This window comes from Gymnoscopelus braueri (assembly GCF_963280865.1).
Source record: "Gymnoscopelus braueri genome assembly, chromosome: 14".
Taxonomy (NCBI): domain Eukaryota; kingdom Metazoa; phylum Chordata; class Actinopteri; order Myctophiformes; family Myctophidae; genus Gymnoscopelus; species Gymnoscopelus braueri.
Window position 1 is genome coordinate 10,074,299 of NC_137619.1, and position 20,250 is coordinate 10,094,548.

At 38.3% G+C, this 20,250-nt stretch overlaps 1 protein-coding gene across 2 annotated transcripts in view; it reads left to right on the top strand.

Moving 5' to 3' along the window:
• Nucleotides 1-1,546: 1,546 nt before the first annotated feature.
• The window catches only part of prim2 (DNA primase subunit 2), a 64,638-nt gene continuing 45,934 nt past the window's right edge, over nt 1,547-20,250 (top strand). The window contains exons 1-7 of one of the 2 annotated variants that reach the window (XM_080450428.1): nt 1,547-1,604; nt 5,261-5,413; nt 5,967-6,079; nt 6,220-6,314; nt 7,404-7,524; nt 10,351-10,446; nt 10,869-11,006. In XM_080450428.1, coding sequence (XP_080306554.1) covers nt 5,266-5,413; nt 5,967-6,079; nt 6,220-6,314; nt 7,404-7,524; nt 10,351-10,446; nt 10,869-11,006 — 711 coding nt within the window. In that variant the 5' untranslated portion in view covers nt 1,547-1,604; nt 5,261-5,265. Of the gene's footprint in view, nt 1,610-5,260; nt 5,414-5,966; nt 6,080-6,219; nt 6,315-7,403; nt 7,525-10,350; nt 10,447-10,868; nt 11,007-20,250 lie in introns of both variants that reach the window. The other variant, XM_080450429.1, reaches the window with a different exon arrangement.

Genomic DNA, 20,250 nt, shown 5'->3' on the forward strand with positions numbered 1-20,250 from the left:
GCGACTGCAATTTGCCTGTTCTATTCTGGAGACTGGGTGGAATAGACCATATTCACACGGCGGCCATATTGGAATTTAACATTGAAAGTGCCACCCTGTTGCCATGGCAACCGGGGTGGCACTTCATTGACTTAATAGCAACATGGCCGCCGTGTGAATATGGTCTATAGAGGATTTTGCATTGGTTTAGCAATAGGCTACATCGGGTCGGCAACCTTTTTTGACATTGCCATGTTTTTATTTTCTTGATAGTCGGTGTGCCATAACATGTTTAATTATGACACATAAAAATGTTATATCTCCAAACAGATTTTGATCGTCCATATACAGAACCTTTATTTATCTCCTTTAGAAATATCAGGATGTAATGATCATTAGACTCGGAGCAATAACCCACCTATCTCACAGACTCCCTCTCCAGTCAGAGTTTGAATGAATGTAGAATTATGTGCAGGATGTAATTTGCATACAGATCTGAGGGGACTTTATTTAACTGACTTAAAAATATTTAATTTGAAAAGAAAAATCCTTTCTCACACTTATGCCAGTGATCTCCCTCCCCTGGCGGTGCGTAAGGTTGCCCACCCCTGGGCTACATCCTTCCAGCCTCCAGGACTATGGTCAAGATGAGGATGTTGTGATTTACATATTGGGAAGCAGGAGTAAAGTACCAAAAGTAGAAAGTACTCATTATGTACTCACCTCTTCAGGAAACACTACCCTTCCTCCCTGCCTGACCTACTTGTTGTTAACTAGTTGTACGAACGCTTGTTTTCTATTGCTGTATTGTTTATTGGATTATTGGATTGTTTATTGGATCTTGTTTAGTCGATATACTTATTTGTTTTAGCTCATGCTCATTTGATTTAGCTATTTTGTCTCATCTGTTTAAGGAAATAGGTAGCTGATATATTGCACTTTTACCTTAGCGCTAGGTATACTCTTGGTTGCTTGTTTATGCAGAAAATGCACTAAAGACTTCTGGTGATTAGTAGTTTTCGTTCCCTACCTATGTTGAATACACTTATTGTAAGTCGCTTTGGATAAAAGCGTCTGCTAAATGACTGTAATGTAATGTAATGTAATTATGCAGAATGTCCCTTTTCACAAGTTTTAAAATGTATAAAAAAAACTTAGAAAAATAGCAGATCTACAAGCTCATTATGTGTTGCATCGCAACACATTATGAGCTTGTAGATCTGCTATTTTCAAATGGCTGAAATGTATGTGGGGCTGAAGTGGTCAATGTATGTTTTGTAATAATCAAAATCTATGAAGTAAATCATTGTAGTGGAGTAAAAAGTACAATATTTGCCTCTGAGATGTAGTGGAGTAGAAGTAAAAGTACTGAAAATTGGAAATACTCCAGTAAAGTAAAAAAATACCTCAAAATTGTACTTATAAGTACAGTACTTGAATAAATGTACTTAGTTACTTTACACCAGTGAGGCAGACTCCGGTTAGGTTTAGAGACGGCGCACTCCGTGAGGGTAAACGAAGGTACACCGGTAGTGACGTTAGCGTGAGTGACGTCAGTTACCCGCGTTTGTTGAAGGAAACAACACAGCGGTTTGGCGGGACTTCTGTAGGAAGACTTCTGATCGGTAAAGTAACGTAAAATAAAAATCAATATGGGTTGATGTATGAATTATTGTTGTTGGCCAACGCTTAGGAAAGCTAGAGATGTGACTTGTATAAAATACAGTACCATGGAATACTGACAGGAGGCACCTTTACTGTCATGGTGGTGGAGTAGCTTCCCAGATCCCCTAACGAACAGCATAGTGCTTATTGTTTTCTTGCGGATGATTATGAGAGGAGTGCAACTCAATGTACTGTATTTCAATAAATGTATTCTATCGTTGTGAGTGACGTCGTGTAACCAAAATTGGTTACAGGATAGGTGGCCACTTAGCTGTAGAATACAACTCTCGTAGACGTATTTATGATTCTGACGTTTTCAATCTACGAGAGTTGTAGGGTTCGACCCCCATGGACACGGGGACTTTCAGCACTATACTCCGTAGACACTCCAAACATGTACAAATTGAAAATAAAGGTGCTTACCCCCACGCCCCAAATGTTACCTCTCGCTACGGGGTAGTAGTTTAATGTAATAATCCATATCTTTCAATAAAGAAGTGTTTTAATTCCGTCCGTGGCCGAACGCCATTTTTTCACCCTCGTTTACTTCCTGTTTACATTGAGTGTAATTCCGGGTTTCACCAGATGGGCGCGTCACTACTGCCCATTGGGAACTTCCGACAGAATCAGCCACAGACGGCATTAAAACACTTCTTTATTGAAAGATATGGATTATTACATTAAACTACTACCCCGTAGTGAGAGTTAACATTTGGGGCCTGGGGTTAAGCACCTTTATTTTCAATTTGTACATCTTTGGAGTGTCTACGGGGTATAGTGCTGAAAGTCCCTGTGTCCATGGGGGGTGAACCCTACAACTCTAGTAGATTGAAAACGTCAGAATCATAAATACGTCTACGAGAGTTGTATTCTACAGCTAGGTGGCCACTAGGGACATCTGGGCACCTCGATGTAAAATTGGCTATTATGTCCAAAATGTTAAAAAATATATATATATTTGAAAAATTGTCTTAAGTAATGTTAAGTATACATGATGTGAACATGCCGGTGCATCATTATCAGACAAAATGTTATCCTTCAACTTCTTGTTTATGCTCCAAAATGACTCTATATACAGGTTTTGTTTTTAACAAGTGTAGAGATATTAGACCTTAATTTTCTAATGTTTAAGCATGTCCTAATCATGTATACATTACTTAAGACCATTTTTCAATAAAAAAATAAACATTTTGGACAAAATAGCCAATTTTACATCGAGGTGCCCAGATGTCCCTAGTGCCCACCTATCCGGTTACCCCAAAAATCTAGTCTAGCAACCATCAGTCCCATGCCACCCTACCAACCAATGACACAGATTGCATATTGTTTAAACATTATGTCATTAGTTAAGGACATATGCCACCTGCAAGCGATTCTGTTTTATGTTGGTTATTTTTTGTGCCAATCGATTTTCTTTTCCACTGGAAACGTATACTTGGGATCGATTTTGACATTTGAAAGTTAGACTCGATCAAATACATCTATGATAGTCTTGATCCAAGGCTAGCATGGGACCTTTTTTATGGCTGTAGTTTTACAGGAGGGGAATTTGATTAGCATGTACAGACAATACTGTTCACCATTGACACACATACCCAGTACTTTTCATTGGATTATAGCTGCAGCTGTAATGACCTTGGTGAAAGTGGAGAGACCACAATACTGTTGGGAACAAATGTGATTGACGCCTCTTGCTAGGAAGGCCAATGTCATGTTCAGTCAATGCATCGTTTTCACAAACGTGGCATAAACTGTTAATAAACTGACAAAGTGACAATACTGTTGACCATTGACAGTACTGTACCCAAATTGATTGACAGTGCTGTACCCAAATGCTTTGAATCAAACATACCCACTATTAATTTGATTAGCTGCCTACAGCTGACTGAGACAAGACTGTTGGCTGACTTGGCTCACGCAATTTTCGAATGCTTCTTCAGTGGTGGAAAACATACTCGCATGTTTTACTTACTGTAACTAAAAATATCAATACTGCAATGTAGAAACACTCTGTTACAAGTAAAAGTCATGAATTCAAAATGTACTTGAGCAAAAATGAGCCAAAATCTACATACTGTAGATATACTGATAATAGCTGAAGTGGTTAGTGTATATTTTGTAATCATAATCAAAATCAACAAAGTAACTAGTAACTAAAGTTTTCAAATACATACAGTGGAGTGAAAATACAATATTTGCCTCTGAGATGTAGTGGAGTAGAAGTAAGAGTATTACAAATTGGAAATACTCCAGTAAAGTAAAACATACCTCAAAATTGTACTTCAGTACTTGAGTACAAGTACTTAGTTACTTTCCACCACTGTGCTTCTTCCTAACATTTGAAGATTGTGGAACAATTGTGTGTCTTGACAGACTATGCTGTGACAGTGACACTTTGTGAAAAGGGCCTATTAGTGTTTATTCACAATGCTACCTGCTATCTTTCCACATCCAAGCCAGTTTATTCTACATGGCTTTCTTCCAGATGATTTATATAACACAAGCAAGGGGTATTTTTTTTACATAGCAAATTAATCTATTCAATCCGGGAACGCATCTCTGTCATTTTAGATTTGAGCCATAACCATTATTTTATACTTTGGCTATTCAAAAATTGCAGATCTAGAAGCTCATAGCTGCTAATTTTGAACATCTGTGCAAATCTTTTAACTCTTTCAGTGCCAAGAGTATTTTCATAAAGTACTCCCCCAGTGCCAGCAATTTGCGTTTTTTTGTTGTTGTAATTTTTCATTCAAATAAATGATCTGATTGGGTTTTTAAACCCATAATATAGTTCTACCAGTAGAGAGCAACAAATCGACACATTGATGACCTCGCTGGCTCACTCACCCCCTCCCAAACAGGCTCACGTCATATCCGGTCATAACCGGATGTTGACATTTTCGACAATCGTTGATTGGGCTAAATTACGATGCGATACACGACTACGATGACTGATCGTCACCCAGACCAAAGAGAGTAGACGTGGACCTCTCCGTTCGCTTTTTATACCGTGTGAAAAACCGTGACTTTCCCTATTCTGGCCGAAAATCAATTTTTACATCCGGCTCCGGGTCAGTCTGAAGGAGTCAGGAAGCGAAAGTGATCATGAAAAATAAACAGAATAGCGCGACCACAGTCAAAAGTAAAAACTCGGGATTTCTCGTGCTGGCACTGAGGGTACTCGGGGAAAAACTCGGGATATCTCGGGGCGTGGCACTGAGAGAGTTAATACATATCTTTTTAAACAACATTTTTAATTCAAATCTTTGCTTCTGGGGGTCCCTGGAACAACATATTTTTATGGGGGTCCGTGGCCAAATGCATATAATTTTGGGGGTCCTTGACATGGGAAAGTTGATATAGCAACATACTGTTAGGATAATGGATTTAGAAAATCTTTTTAGATATGTATTTGGCCGTGAACCCCCATCTCAAAATTAATTGTTCCAGGGACCCCCAGAAATAAATATACTATAATATAAACAAACATTTGTACAATATTTATGGAATAAATGACTTGATTGCAATTTTAGGTAATAATACCATGCTGACATTTTGACATAATGGCTTGTAAATGTGTGCTCTAATCACCGTTGTGTTGCCCCACCATTAGACACAATGCAGTTCAACAACAGCAGAAGAAAGAAGTTGATTGCAAATCATCAGACAGAGCTCTATGGACATTGTCTACAATTCTATGGGCAGCCGCCTTTAGAAAACATTTCACTCAGCGAGTTTGAGACATTTGCTGTTGAAAGACTGAAATGTAAGAGCCACTTGACATGCCTGACTTAACGTTTGAAATGTGTTCTCAGAATGATACTAAGACCAATTATAGGGTTAGGCAATGTGGTTCTTGGACTTCATGTGCCCAGCCTGCGAAAAATATTTATGATGTATGACTCTGAATTTGGGCAAGGTTTCAGTCCGAACTGAGCTCCATTGAATTCCATTCTGCAATTCAATATTACAAAAAGTATAGAACATCTGTGAAAAACGTGTAGGTACCTCCGTTACCTGCTGGGAGTGCCGGACACACTCACTCACTCACCCTAGACGGCTAGCCTCCTAAGGAGCCACACTGTAAAAAAAGGCAAAATGTTCCTTGAAGCCCATTTTATATTCCATAGATGAAACATGTTAGCTTAAAGATCAGTTCTTGTCGGCAAGTGACATGGTTTAGCGATGAAAATTAAGCTTTACAATGCCTAATCAGACTTTTGTGATGAAATGTAAAGTAAGCTTTATAATGCTTTTTGTGATGAAATGTAAAGTAAGCTTTACAAATATGCCTAATCAGACTTTTGATGTCATTGTAGTGTTGAAGACTGTTGAGAATTTGGGAGTGAGCTATGTGAAATCAACTGAGCAGTACACAAAGAAGCTGGATGCTGAGCTGAAAAACCTCAACTTTCCCTACAGAACAGAGGCTGTGAGTATAGTAATTACAGTAATTATGTCCACAATACATCACATACATTATAGACAGAGCCGGTAAATGTAATGTCGAGTCTATGATTGCATACCATCTTTTATCAATTACGGACAATAACTCCAATAAAAATCCACCAGGATGATCGAAAACCTCAAAGTGGACCAAGTGAATATGAAAAACGAAGAAAAGACCATATCTCCCATTTCATACTCAGACTCGCCTACTGCCAAACGTAAGTGGAATTTTATTTTCTCAAAGTTGTAGTAGCAACATTTTTTGTAATGCTTTAATGGTGTGCACCGAAAACTAGCCCATTTACAAGCTGACAACATGAAGACATAGTATACGTATTATGGTTTACGGTTCTCAATTTGCCTTGACTGATTTCAGGCATTTGGATTCCACAGAGGCCAGGCCAGCATGTCTTTCTCTTGGCTTGTTGTGTGTCGGTTTCAGGCACCGAAAATAGCGGATCTACAAGCTCACAACACGTATATGAGTTTGTAGATTGGCTATTTTCACAGAACGTGGAAAGTATAAACCAGGCACAGCCCTAACCCATGTGGTTGGCTGGTAAAGTCAAGACCTACCAAGACCTACCTACTACAGTAATAGGCTAAGGGTCTCGGATATTTCAGAAACCAAAGGCTTAACCCATTAAGACCTGATACAAATGTCTCCTAAATCCTAAAAAAACAACCTATGTTGCTATGTCAGTAGTGCTCAAACCTTTTGATGTCAAGGACCCCCAAAATTATATGTATTTGGCTGTCGACCCCCATCTCAAAACCTTTTGTTCCAGGGACCCCCAGGAGCAAAGATTTGAGTTTAAAAGGTTTGCTTTAAAAGCATATATATGTTCAAAGATTTGCGGCACAAAGTGACGTGCTATGAGCTTGTGTATCTGCTATTTTTTAATAGCCAAAGTATAAAATAATACTTTTTAGCTAAAATCTAAAATTACACTGATGCTTTCCCGTTAGGTTGAGCCTCAATCTGCCATTTCTTCAATTGGTTGGCTGCATGTAGAACAGCATAAACACATCTATACCCTATAGAATGTATAACGATAATACCAAAACAACCAAAATTTATATTCTTTTACATATTGCGCTAATTGTTTAGGATACAGAGTGCTGGTGTAGGGGGGACCCTTTCACACTGTTTCACAAATCACAGATTGGGACTTGGCCTAAAAAAATTCAGTCGGGATGTTAATTTTGTTGCTTTAGTTTAATCCCATACTATAAGTCTGGTTCATGAGATTGTTTGATATATGTCAACCGTTGATAAAGTGTTTGGTTCCAATCTGTTGTTAAAGGGAGGATCTCAGGCGATGGTTCATACAGCAAGAAGTTGACCTCTTCCGCTACCGTTTCAGTGACCTGACCTCGAAATACAAAAGTGAATTTCTGCACCGGAATAACCTGCAGTATGATACGGTGAGCCTGAGCCTTGTGAAATATAGACCGTGTGCATTGTGTTCCATAACATAATAAAATTAAATGGATACAGATTGCGATTTTTATTGCCAGGGTATGTTTGCACCTGCTAGGAATGCTGGGTGACTTTGGTATAATCGGTGTATAATAATAGCAATGTATGTACAATATAACATATGCAATGTACATATTGCACAGACTTAGATATATTTCATAATCTGTGGTGACGATGTATTAAATATTTATACATTACCTCAGCCCATCATGATTATAAATGGTGGGTTATTTAAGTACAGTAGTACATGATAGCTTTGCAGTCAATAGGTCTTCAAGGTATATGAATTGGCAATGATTAAAATGCCAATCTTTTTTCACTTTGGTGCAGGACCGGTTAATAAAAGAAAAATCCACACATCTAAAATCATTTGGAATCCTGGTTCCTCACCTCCTGGTTAAGCCTGATTAATACTTGCTGTACAACGGAGTATACATTAAGTAAAGTATAGATAAAATGTATGAAACATATCCTAAACAATATGATGCCTGATGTTATCCTGATGTCAGATTTAATCTACTGACTTGATTTATTTGGGAATGTTGATATTGTACTGAGATTACTTTCAGTATTTCAAATATTTGCCACCAGATGGAGCTGTCTGATCACAGTGTATGTGTTGGTTGGACATAACAATTAAGATAAAGATTTGTGACTAATATTAATCAATTTTTATCTAAGATACTTGAATTGGCACGATGTCAGATGCAATTAGGCCTGAACATTATTATTTTTTGCATCCAAATCAATTAGATTTTACACTGAGCAGTAAACCCATGGAAATATGATCCAAATCCCAAACAGGGTCTCCTTTTAGATGGTAGTTGACAGATTAACACTCGCCTTTTATTTTATTTTAGTGGTTGGATGATTCAGCTGTCCTGAGCAACATAAAACAAGCACAACAATGGTTGGTTCAATTTGTTGATTCAGACTGGAAGGGGAACAAAAATGATGTCCTCGACTCCGAAATAAATCTTGTTTTGGGGTCAACAGACTTCCAGACATTTATTTTCTTTTCAGTCAAACGGAGCTTTTCAAGTCCTGAATGAGCTGGATGTGCACAATGCACAGTCTGCACTGTTGACTCAATTTGTTGACCTTCTACGTCAGTGATTCTCAAACATTTTCATGTCAAGGACCTCCAGGTTGGTTTGTATTTGGCTGGGGACTCGTATCTGAAAAGATTTTGGGCTAGGGAACCCCATAAGAGAAGAGTTAAAAATGTTAAACTTTTAGTTTTTAGCAAGATTTTTCTAAAGGTTTTAAAAAAAAAGCCGATCTACAATCTCACAACACGTCGCATCGTGACGAGTTGTGAGCTTGTAGATATTTTGTAATAAGTCTAAAACAGGGTTAAAGTGGTAAGATTGATTTTGATTCTATATTATAAACTAATATTGCTCGCAAAGCCCTGAAACCCCCTCAAGGACCCCTGGGGTCCCCTGACCTCACTTTGAGAACCACTGCTCCACATTACACACAACCACATCACACATCATCGCCAGTGTCGACTCGAGCAGCACAAGGTCAAACCCAGAGCGCTCAGGAAAAAAAGATTCCACAATCCCAGAAGATCAGATAGCGGGGAAGTGACGGCACAAGAAAAGGGAAAGAGCTTAGTAGGTTTTTTTCCCCCCTCACTTCTTAATTGAGACAAGGTAGGTTAGATTGAGATGGGGGGGCAGATAGCAGAAGGGAATCTGATTAGGGAGGCGAGGAGGATGTGACGTACTTTGTGAAGAGAGTCGTTTTTAGGTTACAATGGAGGACTCAGTTGGGCATGGTCTCCAAGTCCATTTATTTTCTGCCTGTGTAGGTTTCTGAGCCTGACATTCGCCATTCGAAACTGTGTAAAACAAAAAGTGGGTGAAATATTTTTTCTTACAAGCTCATATCGTTTGTAGTGTGGTGTGGTAGTGTACAAAATTCCCTATATATTACATTTATTGTCTTTATTCATTTAGTGCAGGAGTGCTTTCAGGCACCCTGTAGTTATTCTGAGGACCCAATTTTCACTTTAGTTGAGGCTCCTGTTTGGGCACTCCCAGTAAAAGAGGACCCCAGTTGTTGTTTACAGTTGTGCTTCCCATATGCAGCTACACACACATGCACTTAAGAATGCGTTCTTGACAAAATACCATTCATCACAGTGTATGTTTGTGTCTGCCAACTACAATTCTACATAAAAACCCATAAACTGTCATCAAGTGCATGCATGCTCTCTGACCGGAGCCCTGTGGTGGGCATAGCTTCAACCCCTCTGAGCATACAGTCCTCTTTTAAAATCTACAATTTTCCACAGGTAGCTTTGTGAACTTGAAGATCGGCTATTTTCTTTTTTTATGTAGGACAAATTTGAATTTTTGGGGAAATTCCTTTCGCCTATAATGTCATGCCCCAAACTATAAAAATCCTGAATTTATAAAACACAAGCCTGACAGTGTGTTACGCAACTGTCTTATTATCATTATTATTATTTTTATTACGGGTTGAAATTGGTTAAAATAAGCTAGTGTGTTCAGTATTCGGCAAAATGCTGACATGAACATAGCTACGTTGAAGTCCAATCACTTTCAAGTGTTGCAGCCATTGGAAAATCACTCTTTTCATTTTTCTTTAGCTTTAATGCAGCTCATCAGTTTGACAGAATGTGTGTACATCAATAATGCCACATGATCACCATTGGCATCAAAGTTTAATGTATTTACACAAGTTCTCCCTTTGCAGTCCGTCGTGGAATTTCATCAACTTGATCAATGTCTCCCCAGATTAGTGCAGATGAAAAGGGAACCCTGGTGGATAAACTCGTCAAATCCAGCTTCGCTGTCAGTGGAGCCAATGTGGAGGAGCAAGACTTCTACAAAGTGAGTTACTGATCTCTCTTCTGCATTAACGAAAGTTATGGAAGTCACTCACAGTTCATAGAAACTTGTTTTAACACATCGAAATCCCTCCACATAGTACTTGTAGTTTTAACCCATTTAGACCTCAGACCTTCTCACACGTTCAAGAATTTTCAAAAATGTTCCAAAATGTACAAGCTCGCAGCGTGGCACGAAGTGACACCCTGTGAGCTTGTAGATCTGCTATTTTTGAATAGCCAACGCAAAAATCTAAAAAGACAGATGCTTTCCCGTTTTTAATGGGATAAAAAAGAACACTCCCAGCGTTAAATTAAGACTGATTTCTTTGTGTGTGTACCGGTATGCATATATCCATACAGTTAGGTTAGTATGCTTATTGAAATGTCTTCATTAACACTCCTCATCTTGTTCCAAAAATATAGGTTCCTTTTCAAGATGCTTTGGATCTAGTAAGGACCAGGAAGGTCTACCTGAAAGCAGGCTATGCGTACATTCCTCAGCAGGACATTGTCACCATTGTTCTCAATGACTTCCGCACAAGACTGTCTAAAGCTCTTGCAGTAAGTGACCCTATCACTGCATTACCTCTAATTACATTTTTGTTGTTTTGTTTTTTTTTGTGGGGGGGGGGGGGGGGGGGATTATAGTGGGCTTATTTGCGCCCTGACTGTCTGGTGCGTTGTCCTGAATATACTTAACCCATTGAGACCTGAAGCCGATTCTACATGTCTCCTAAATCTCAACAGTTTTCTGAAAAACGTATGTTTCTATATCAGTGGTGCTCAATCTTTTTCATGTCCAGGACCCCCAAAATGATATGTATTTGGCCGCGGACCCCCATCAAAATATTTTGTTCCAGGGACCCCCCAGAAGCAAAGATTTTAGTTAAACATTTTCGCTTTAAAAATATCTATATTCAAAGATTTGCGCACATTTTTCACGATTTTTCAAAAATAGCAGATCTACAAGCTCGTAGCGCGGCACTCGGTGCCGCGCTATGAGCTTGTATATCTGCTATTTTTGAATAGCTCAAAGTGTAAAATAATGCTTTTTAGCTCAAATCTAAAAATGACACAGTTCCAGGTCTTAATGGGTTAACATGAACTATAAAAGAAAGTGGGCCGCACTCCGAAAAAGTCAGTTTATTTCTTTTTTAATCATCCATTTTATGTCGTTCACAGCCACAAAACCTTTTAGGCCAGCGTGTGTCACTGACGAAGGCCGGTGGCATAAAATGGATGCTTACTTTTTCTGAGTGTGACAGTCTTGCTTTGATTGTTCTCTAGATTTTATAGTGTGAAAACATGTTTGGCCAATACACAAAAATAACATTTTGTCGGGAAATGTATTTACAGTATTTCTTACTGTTTACTGATATCTTATCTTCCCAGAAACATTCCATATTGTAGCATAAACATCTAGGAGTTGATCCATGTCATCAATGGATTTCTCGCTGTTTCAGAAAAGTTATGCCATGTTCGAGCAGTGAGGCTGTGACTATTGGCACCATGAAACCCTTTAGACTGTATAAAAGCTACATTTGCATAACAATAACGCAAAAGTGATTGTGTACAAACTGCAACCATTACTGGAATAATTACTGGCAAATTTACAGGTTGGTCTGCTAGTGACTAGTGCTAGTGACAGTCTACCTGCAGTTTTGTGAAAAATGGTTGGCTCCCTTTTCTACAATTTTGTTTACTCGAGGAAAGTAATTGCTGTACATCGGATGACGTAGACCATGACATTAAGAGTGTTTATGATTAATAATAGGGCCGTTGGGTAGTACCATTGCAGCAGAATGAGTCGCAGTCCTTTTGTTATGAATATTCATTGGAATATCTTCTTAAAATATTTTGGTAAACTTTGGTAAAGTTATATGTGAAGAGTGGAGTTCTCAGCTGTTGTAGAAGTGTTCATTTACATAAAAGACACAATGTTACCACAAAGAAGGCACACTTATACACTATGTGAACGCTAACGTGCAGCCATGGAGATTAGATTGCAAGGAACAAGTAGTAAAAGCGGCATGTAATTTTTTTTTAAATGATTTTAATTCAAATGTTGTCCAATCTGTATGGTAGAGTATGTTAATACAATATAACTTATACAATTGGGGTGATTGTAATTCATCTCCCTGCTCTCTTCTATTGAGACATTTAGATCGTGTCAAAGGTCATATCTCACCTAGACACAGGATCTGACTTGAATTCTGACCTGGTGGTCAAGATCCAATTTATCCCCTGAGCAAGCAGGCAGGCTCCATTAGCTCAACGATAAAATGTCCAGGAAACCGGGTTCAGATCCGGGGTAGAAGAGGAAAGTTACATAGTGCAGCTTTAAATGAGAATGAGCCAGGAATGGGTAATATATATAGATATAGAAGAATGAATGAATGAATGAATGAATGAATCAGCCAATTTAGGGATAGGGCTTTAGGTTGATTAAGCCCTTAATGCGTAGTTCTTGGCATCTCTTGCCAAAAAGATTGTATTTGCACACATCTGTCAAAAGGATAATGACACACAAAAGCCCGAGATCTTAATTCTACATATTGTCCTTTAATAATGTTTACTTTATACATGTCTGCCTCCATACTAGAGTAATAAAAAGAAACCTCAACATATGAACAAAGCAGCACATACTGTAGCAAATCACAAACACAAAATTACACATATTGCACATTACACAACCAGGGATAAGAACACCACAAAGCTATTGCATAACCCCTGCAGTCTCAAGCAACATTATTAAAAATGTAATTGCGGTAGGCAATTAAATGGTTGAGGTTACCTTGGGGTAACCTACATCGTCTACCAGAAGGTAAGAGCTCATACTTAAGAACATATTCTCTGTGCTAGCCTGAGTGCTGACTGCTCAAGCATTGACTGGAGGGGGTCTGGTGCTCATTCTGTTCAGTCTGTACTCTGTGCCAGACGAACAAGGCAAACCTACTGTACAGTGGGCATGCTATGTGTTACATCCCATACCTCATTATTAGGCCTGAAACTATTGATTATTTTCTTAGTGATTATTCTATTGATGGCTTTTTGAATCAAGAGCACTTATTTTTTTGTACATCAACGATCAATCGATGCAAAAAGTCTTAATTTAAAAAAATATATATATGTATACACACACACACACATATACACAAATCCACAGACACGCTGCCTGTAGGCAGCCATAGCTGCGGTGTCCACACCGCAGCTATGGATTCATCTATATATATATATATACACACACACACATAGATGCAGTATTTGATGCATTGTGAGCTTGTAGATCGGCTGTTTTTGGTATTTAAAAGTTGATTATTTTATTAAAATATATCTGTTAACCCATTGAGAACTGGAACGCATCTGTGTCACTTTAGATTTATTTGGCTATTCAAAAATAGCAGATATACAAGCTCATAGCACGGCACTCGAGCTTGTAGATCTGCTATTTTTGAAAAATCTTGAAAAATGTTTTTTTTTTTTTTTTTTCAAAAAACTGTTAGGATTTAGGAAACATTTTTAAGAATCGTCTCAGGTCTTAATGGGTTAAATCGATTTGTTCGATTAGCTTTTGGCACCCCATACTGACTATGCTCTATAATACAGCCTTGTAGAATAAAAAAAAAAGGTATCCTTCTCTGATCCATGCACCCTGACTCTGTGTAAAAAAAAGTATAATCTCTGCTTCCAGCTAAAGCTGTTCTTCAAGTGAACATACTTTTAGGAGCAGACCTGATCACTGGACTATGATCCCCCAGTGATGTAGTATCCAGAGCCATCCTCTCAGACTTTCCTCACATTTTAATACATAAAACCAGAAAAAGCACAAATCTTGTCTCCTCGGCACAGAAAGGTTTGAGAACTACTGCTTCAGAAGGCATTTGTAGAATCAGCCTCAGATCTTAACCCATTTAGAGGCCCATTAAAAAAAATGGTATTAAAAAATGTAAAAATAATTCCTGTTGCCATATACATATGATATGATATATTGCACTTTTACCTTAGCGCTAGGTATACTCTTGGTTGCTTGTTTTTGCAGATAATGCACTAAAGACTTCTGGTGATTAGTAGTTTTCGTTCCCTACCTATGTTGAATGCACTTATTGTAAGTCGCTTTGATAAAAGCGTCTGCTAAATGACTGTAATGTAATATACATAGCAACATCTAAAATGACACTGATGCTTTACTGGTTTTAAAGGTATAACAACATATTGGCTTTCTTAATGGGTTAAGACCAGATAGTTGGCATCACATCAATACATTCTGATCACGTCACTGCACACAACTTTATTTCAATGAAACGAGCTGAAGGACTTTATTGCTGTTGTTGTGCAGTAGACACACTATTATCCATCTGATTTGTTTGCCACTAATCTGTGGCTGTTCAACGTAACTTGTCCCTTTTTGGTTCTTACCAAAGCCACACTAGAGGAAAGGGCTTTAGCTGCATGGGGAAGGTTAACAATGCAAAGCATTTCGGTTGGCAGGCCAGATGGAGAGACACTGTTGGATCAACCAGTGAATCTGAAGTGATGAATTCAGTCTAACTTCCTTGTTTTTAAGAGTTCACTGTTATAGCAGTCAGACATCATCTATTCCATAGGTTTTGATGAAGCGTTGTTTCATTATTTACACTTAGAGTGTTCTTGAAAAGAAATATTTGCAGCACCTGAGACGGGAATTTAGACCTGGTTATTTCTATTTTTACTACTATAAAACTGTTGAAGTTAGGAAGTTAAAAAAAAAAAAAAAAAAAATATATATATATATATATATATATATATATATATATATATATATATATATATATATATATATATATATATATATATATATATGTATATGTATATGTATATGTATATATATGTATATATATATATATACACACACACAGTGTATATATATATATATTCTATAAATGTCATTTCAGGATGGGTAGTGAACCGTACCAGCCAAGATGTTGCTATCTTTTAATGCTCTTGTACCATACTCAAATGGGTAGATTAATTTGTCATTTACTTTGGGCACCGGTACATACCAAGACTTACTAGTTTCTGTATGTTAATGTTGAAATGGATTACTTATTGGAAAATGCCTCCTACAACATGGTGTTATTCTATTTGATGGTTAACCCTTTAAGACCGGGAAAGCGTCATTTTAAGATTTATTTTGGCTATTAAAAAATAGCAGATCTACAAGCTCATAGCGCGGCATCGAGTGCCACGCCATGAACTTGTAGATCAGCTATTTTTTGAAAAATCGTGAACATTTTTGCAAATCTTTGAATATATATATATTTTTAAAGTGAACATTTTTAACTCAAATCTTTGCTTCTGGGGGATTTTACTAAATGTCTTCTAAATCCTAAACAGTTTTTTTTTTAAATTATGTTGCTATTTATCAGTGGTTCTTAAACTTTTTCATGTCATGGACCACCTAAATTATATGCATTAGTCCGCGGACCCCCGTCTGAAAATATTTTTTGTTTTTTTTCCTAAAGAATAGCAGATCAAGCTCATAGCGTGGCACTCGGTGCCGCACTATGAGCTTGTAGATCTGCTATTTTTTGAATAGCCAAAGAAATCTTGAAATGACACACAGATGCGTTCCCGGTCTTAATGGGTTAAGAGTTGAGCTGTGTATCCACCAGTGAAGGTAAAATCAAAACATTAAGCCTGCACACTCCCAAGGAGAGGTGAATACCCCCCCCCCCCTTCTTTTAACCATGTGAATATGACAGCTGGTAGCTTGGCAGAAGCTGTCCTATTTGTGGGAATACTTGCAGTGGAAACCGTCTATCATACATACTTGTATTGCACTGAATAACCCAACTCTGTGGGGAAGGACAAATCGGTTATGAATAAAACCCCCAGTAAATGAAATGCAACTATTGTGGACAATGCTAAGGTGCCCGGGTAGCACAGCCTGGGGCAAAGTACCTGTTCACCATCGCAGTCTAGATGTTCCAATCCACTGCAGTGCAATGCATCCACCTTGGCCGAGTGTTTATATACAAACCCAATTGGCTTTAGACCTGTCACAATCCTATATTAAAATTGTCTAATGGGAGGGAGAGAGGGTGGGCGGACCACAGCCACTATGACTCAGTCATAACCATAAACAAACCCCAATACGCCCATATGCAAGAATTTCTCTATGACTCAGACATAACCATAAACAAATCCCAATACGCCCATATGCAAGAATATCTCTATGACTCAGACATAACCATAAACAAACCCCAATACGCCCATATGCAAGAAGGTCACTATGACTCAGACATAACCATAAACAAACCCGACACCCCCATATATATAGGCGCATATGGAGATCCGGTTGGCCGTAGCCACAGATCCGACTGCTCTGCCCATATATGGTCATGTACATAATATGGAAGCGACCGACTTCCAGAGCTTGTGGCCATTTCCACTATTTTTAAAAGTATTTCAAATTGTAAAATGATCAAATATGGCCTATTTTGGCCATAGTAGGCTACATTGTTTGTTTTGATTGTTGGTACCGGTCATTGTGAGTCGTTTCTTTGTATATTCAATTTATTTCTCATATCTGCACTGTGCAATGTTTGTTCAAAAAGCCTAAAAGGCAAACACAAATGTAATTTTTATTTATATATTCCTATGTTCATTGCCCAAAAAAAAGCGACTCTTCTGCAGCAGCCTGGGGCTCATCACCGGCAGGTGAGCCAGTAGGCAACAATAGCAGTGCAACACAGAGATGTGTGGGGAGTCGTGCTAATTGGCATAACGACTAAATTGGGAGAAGAGAGGGGGACGATAATTGGCTACTCTAAAATTCCCCACTTTGTTGGAGAACAGTGAGGCCACCGAGAGAACACAGCGTTTGTTTGACGTAGAGTTGACGTAGAGTTGAGCAACGTATCCACCAGTGAAAGTGAAATCAACACATTTATTATGCCAACACACTTCCCAAGGAGAGGTGAAGGCCTTCTTTCTTTTTTAACCATGTGAACAACATGACAGCTGCTAGCTTGGCAGACGGCGACCCTGTCCTATTTTTAGGAATGCGTACGGTAGCTCCTATCATCATACACTTATATTTCACTGAATTTCGCAGGGTGGGATGGACAAATAAATAACTTATTTGAATAAAACCCCACAAACTGAAATGCAACTTTTGTGGCCATGACCCTCGTATGCTCTGATGGTGCTGAGTTAACGCGAAGAAGCCAGGCAGGAACCTTGTATCTCCATATTTCATCTTTTTTTATGGTTGCCCTATTTATTATATACTTTGTTACATGCCAGTGTTGCTTAAAAGTAGCAAAAATAGCAGATAATAGCTCATTAGCCAATTTTGATACATGAGGATAAAGTTGAAACTGTGGGTGTGTGTGTTGTGTATGAGTGTCTCTGTGTTTAACAACAAAGATGAGAGAAAAGTTTGCACTCTTGTTAATCAACTGTCCCAAAAAGTATTCCCGTCAGGTGCGTAAAGCCAAACAAAAGACTAACAAAGGGTTTGTCCACAAAGGCTCGGCAGATGCAAAAATATGTGTTTTGTTAATTATCCATATTTGTGAATTTGTAAATTGGATCATGCTGTTTTTCTAGTGATTAACAATGGTGATGTTCTTTAATATTAGATTATTCATAAGATGTCTTTTTGATCTGTGTGTGTGTTCTGAGCACTGCAACATGAAGGATCCTCTGATTGGCTATCATGTCCCTAGGACACTGGTATAGTCTTTACTTTTCTTGGCAGACTGAGGAGGATTTTTGTAATGAAACCTGTATCTGCTCCCACCTACCCTGGCCTGTACACCCTTTTTGGTAGCACTTGCTATGCTCGTGTGTGAGCACTCCTTTTTGTCTGTCTGTGTTCCTAGATAATGCCCAAATATAGACATGTCTGACGTCGCAGTACTCAGAAAAACGACTAATGCACATCCTCCGTTCCTTGGTGCTGAGCTAAACTGTAAGAACAGTAACATAAGAACAAAGCGGGGCTAGCAACTCACTTTATTAATGCTCCAAAGGTTATTTATTTATAACAAACAACAAAGTTTTTCAAGTAAAAACAGGAAATGACATCTTTTTATACAAAAATTAATAAATTGGTTTGCACTGCAGCCCCACCTTGTGATCAGGGCCGTTACCAAGACTTACATGATTTCTTTATAAACATTTCATATATGACAACAATTCAAACATTTTTTAGAAAGAAAAATATATTAAAACCACCTAGCTGAGAGAGAGACAAAATAGGGACCCCCCCCCCACTATATATATTGAATTAGATTGTGTTGCAGATTACATTTATTCTTAGATTTTAGAGTACTGTAGGTTCATAGACTTGTTCCAATATGTTGGATTCATGTTAAACTGCATTTTCAGACGGTTAACCTTTGAAACCCTCAATATTTAGTCAACTTGACCGTTAGCTTTTTCTTTTTCCCTCTACGGCAACTTGTAGATCTGCTATTTTCTGCTAATGTTCCCCATCACACACAGATTTTGGCGGACCCCCTGTAGTTACTCTGAGGACTCCCTGGGGGTCCCGGACCCCCTGTTGAAGACCCATGGTACATACGTTAACTTACTTGCTACTGGTGAATGGTGTCCTACTTTAACCACTAACACCTTAAATACTTTGTTTGGAAAATATTTTTTCGCCAGGTTAAAAGAGGTTAATTCCAGAGTGAGTGACACTGTCTGCTTTAAGCATGTATTTTATCCCATTGTTATCTTATATCTTGGCCTTGGATTCCTTGCACTACGCAGACAGCTAATGTACAGGTCTGAAAAGGCGGTGGGCGCCAATTTAAATTATGGCAATAGAAAGCTGCATGAATCATGCTCATCCCTGTTGGCAATGCAAGCTTACTGTTAATTTTCTTGTCACAGACTCGGTTGCATAATATATGCTCCACTACCCAAGAAAACATGATGGAATTCTGTGATGGGGTGAGGTGGAAAAAAAAAAGTCACTTGTGGAATAATGAGACTGAGTGCATAAGCCACTGTCTAGGTTAGCCAGACATTGTTAGGAGTTGCCTATGCAAAAATGACAAAATTGCAGTATGTTATGACAACCAGACAGTGTCTTTTTCAGATGAGACTTAAGATTGGCTTGTAGTTTTGCTCTTATGGAAATCAATGATAGATGCCCCAATTTGACAGATTTAATTAGTCAATTGGGCCAAGTTTATATCCAGTTATTTTATTATTTAACCACCTAAGCCTACGAATATTGCAGATCTAAAAGCTCACAACCTTTTGCGACGTGCTATTCTTGCTTTTTTTTTTTACTCTTTGAACATTTGCACCTATAAGTATCATGCCCAAAACAGCTAGGACGCCAGGTTGAAAGTGGTTAATAGCACTGACACTTTAATAGCACTGACACTTTAATAGCACTGACACTTTAATAGCACTGACACTTTAAATAAATGGAAAACGGGAAGAGATTCTATATTTTTGGACCCTAGTCAACATTGTGAATGCGTCTCGCAAATCACCACTTCACCAAGTCGGTGTCATTAAATCTTGCACCGAATATCAACAGAATAAGCTGCCTGCTGGGAATAAGTTGTTTACTGGCAGCACTGACTCCTGATTCAAAACTGAAATTGTCAATACACTAATTAACCACACCAACGCTAATGCATGCTCATTAACCACACCAATGCTCAACACACCAGCATAAATATACAAACTGATCAGGAAAGTTGCTGGATTTGTAAAAAAGGAAAGGTGATGATATTATCACCTCGTTGTCTTATATCATGTTTTATGAAATGACTGCTGAAATCCAATGCAAGTC